Source organism: Tenrec ecaudatus, chromosome X (assembly GCF_050624435.1).
Source record: "Tenrec ecaudatus isolate mTenEca1 chromosome X, mTenEca1.hap1, whole genome shotgun sequence".
NCBI lineage: Eukaryota > Metazoa > Chordata > Mammalia > Afrosoricida > Tenrecidae > Tenrec > Tenrec ecaudatus.
Window position 1 is genome coordinate 1,749,657 of NC_134548.1, and position 3,007 is coordinate 1,752,663.

Here is a 3,007-nt window from a genome sequence, read left to right on the forward strand (position 1 = left end):
ATGGTGCACTACTGGCCCTTCACACAGCTCCCACTTGGGGCTCTGTTGGAGGATTGTGTGTTTCAAGATCTCATCTTAAAGGCTGCACTCGATGGTCTTGACATCCTGCTTGCCCAGAATGCTCAGCCCAGGAGATGCAAACTGAAAGTGTTGGATTTACAGCTGCCCACTGGCACCAACTTCTGGAATGTGTGGGATGGAGCCCCATCTAATGACTCTGAGATGTCATCAGAAGAGCCTGAGGACACATCCCGCAGAATTCAGATGGAAAAAGGACCCCATTCCAGATCAGGAGGGAAGCAGCAGCCCTTGGCCTCCGTGGAGGTGCTCACAGACCTGTGGTTTGAGGAAGCCACCTTAGATGTACTGCTCACCTTCCTGATTGAAAGGGTCAAGCAGAAGAAGGCCCTGCCAATGCTGTGCTGTTGGAAGTTGCTGTTTCTTGAACCTCTCCCACAACTTCACATTCTTGGGGACATCCTGAAGATGGTGCAGCTGGACTCTGTCCAGGAGGTGGAAATTCATGGCAAATGGGACCTGCACAGCCTCAACTGGTTTGCTCCTTACTTGGCACAGATGGGTCACCTGCAGACCCTCTTTCTCTCTGGAGTCATCTTGGATTGCATGGAGTGCGGCAAAGACTGCAACGTGGAGCAACTCCTTGCCCAATTCACCTCTCAGCTCCTCAGTCTGCATCAGCTCCAGCACCTCTTCCTGGACTCTGCCTGCCTGCACAATGGCTGTCTCCACCAGCTGCTCAGATGCTTGCCATCTCCCTTGATGACACTCAGCCTGACTGATTGTGTGCTTTTGGATGAGGACTTGACTTACCTGTCTTTATGCCCCTGTACCAGCCGCCTAAGGACCCTGGCATTGTGTGGTCTATCCAGGCCTAGCTCCAGTTATGCATTCCTTCCGGGTCTGCTAGAGAGGGTCTCCGCCACCCTCCGGCACCTGAACTTAGCTGGCTGTGGCATCCAGGGTCCTGACGTCAGGGCCTTGCAGAATGCACTGGGCCGCTGCTCCCAGCTGATCACCTTGGTGTTATGTGGAAACCCCATGTCCTGGGATGTTCTGCAGGAGCTGCTGCAGCACACTCCCCCTCAGTGCAAGTTCTTGGAGCTCCCTGTCCCACTGCATTGCTACGTGGGCCCCCAAGGAACGCTGAACATGGGCACTCTCTTCCCTGTGATGGAGGAGTTGATGATGATCTTTATGCCCAATGGGGTTGATTCTGTGGAATTCTGTAACCAAAGAGGCAGTAACAGAACATGGCACTCCATCCTTATCCAAATGGACAGCTGATGCCATCATCTCCCCGCTATCTTCTCAGTCCAAAACGTTCATCTGTGGGTTCCCTTCCCCATTTGTAAAGCGTTCACATCTCCTATGCAGAAGGGATTTTTTTCTTGAGGTGCATGAGGATAAGGAATCTTCTCCGTGATAAACCCGCCTTTAGAGGTGAAGGTTTCAGGATGCATCGGATATCACCCTCACCCAAATCAACCCTCGTTTGCTTCACTTCTGCCCTGTACAAGACATTGAAAGAAAGATTCTGCCCAGTCACTGAGCCGCCGCCGAGGACTCAGCAGCCTCCCCGTGGAGCCCCCTCGCTTCCTGACGCTCCGTCCCCCCTGCCCACCTTCTCCAGCCGCCGCCTTCCGCAGGCCGTTTCCACCGAGGAAAAGGAATCGAATCGTATGTCCGCTATCCAGAACCTCCACTCTTTCGACCCCTTTGCTGATGCAAGTCAGGGTGATGACCTGCTGCCTGTGGGGACAGAGGGTTATATCCATATAAGAATTCAACAGCGCAACGGCAGGAAGACCCTGGCCACTGTCCAAGGGATCGCTGATGACTACGACAAAAAGAAGCTAGTGAAGGCATTTAAGAAGAAATTTGCCTGCAATGGTACTGTGATTGAGCATCCAGAATATGGAGAAGTGATTCAGCTCCAGGGTGACCAGCGCAAGAACATATGCCAGTTCCTTGTAGAGATTGGACTGGCTAAGGACGACCAGCTGAAGGTTCATGGGTTTTAAGTGCTTGTGGCTCACGGAAGCTTAAGTGAGGATTTCCTTGCAATGAGTAGAAAAATTCCCTCTGTCCCTTGTCACAAGTTTAAAACCTCACAGCTTGTATGATGTAACCATTTGGGGTCCACTTTTAACTTGGACTAGTGTAACTCCTTCATGCAATACACTGAAAAGAGCCATGCCGTCTAGTCTTGAAGTCCCTCATTGAAACAGGTCGAGCAGTAGGCGCCTGGCAGTGCCCAGTCTGAAACAAAACAATAGCATGTTTCAGCCAAGCGCAGAGCCCCGAGTTCTCAGATGTCGATGTCTGGACAGAAACTCCCCTGCCCTCACGAAATGGCATCCACCACCGGGACAGCCGGGCCCCCGTGGGAGGAAGGGATGAGGCGGCTGTGCCACTAGCGGGACGCTTTGGTAGCAAGAGAAAGGTCCCCTGGTGTTGCGGCCAACCAGACAAGGGGGTGGGCCTTTGGAGATCATAGGGCTTTTGGCTTTGCCACCAAGGTCTTGGTTCTTTTTGACCAGACATATCCTAGCAAGGGGGTGTCCAAAGATCATTAGCCTGTGAGGCCAATCTTTGATCCGCTTTAAACTTTCGACAAGGGAACACATTGCAAACGGACGTAGCTAGCTGGAGCGCTTGCAACTTCACAGCCACAGCTGCCTGATGCCACGTGAAGTAACAACTGGTCCCCCCCTTCAGTTTTCATGTGATGTGATGTATTTAAACTTATTTAAATAAAACTTGTTTGCTGATAAAAAAAAGAAAGAAAGATTCCAGCAGACTGCATGCTGACCCCCCTCAATAATAGATGGCAGGACGGCAGCATGTTTTTAGAATTGAAGTTTTGGCCTTGAACTTCTTCTCGATTCAGTGGAACCTGAATTCCATGACCTAGGAAACTCTCCAAGAAATTCAGGAACCCCACTTGATGAGAAAAGGCCAGTCCCTTTCCTTTCAACCAACTGAA

General features: G+C 51.3%; 1 protein-coding gene across 1 annotated transcript; it reads left to right on the forward strand.

Moving 5' to 3' along the window:
- Positions 1–1,305, forward strand: LOC142434745 (melanoma antigen preferentially expressed in tumors-like). Its single transcript, XM_075539366.1, has one exon. It carries the CDS (start codon positions 1–3, stop codon positions 1,303–1,305), a length of 1,305 nt encoding a protein of 434 aa, XP_075395481.1.
- Positions 1,306–3,007: the final 1,702 nt, after the last annotated feature.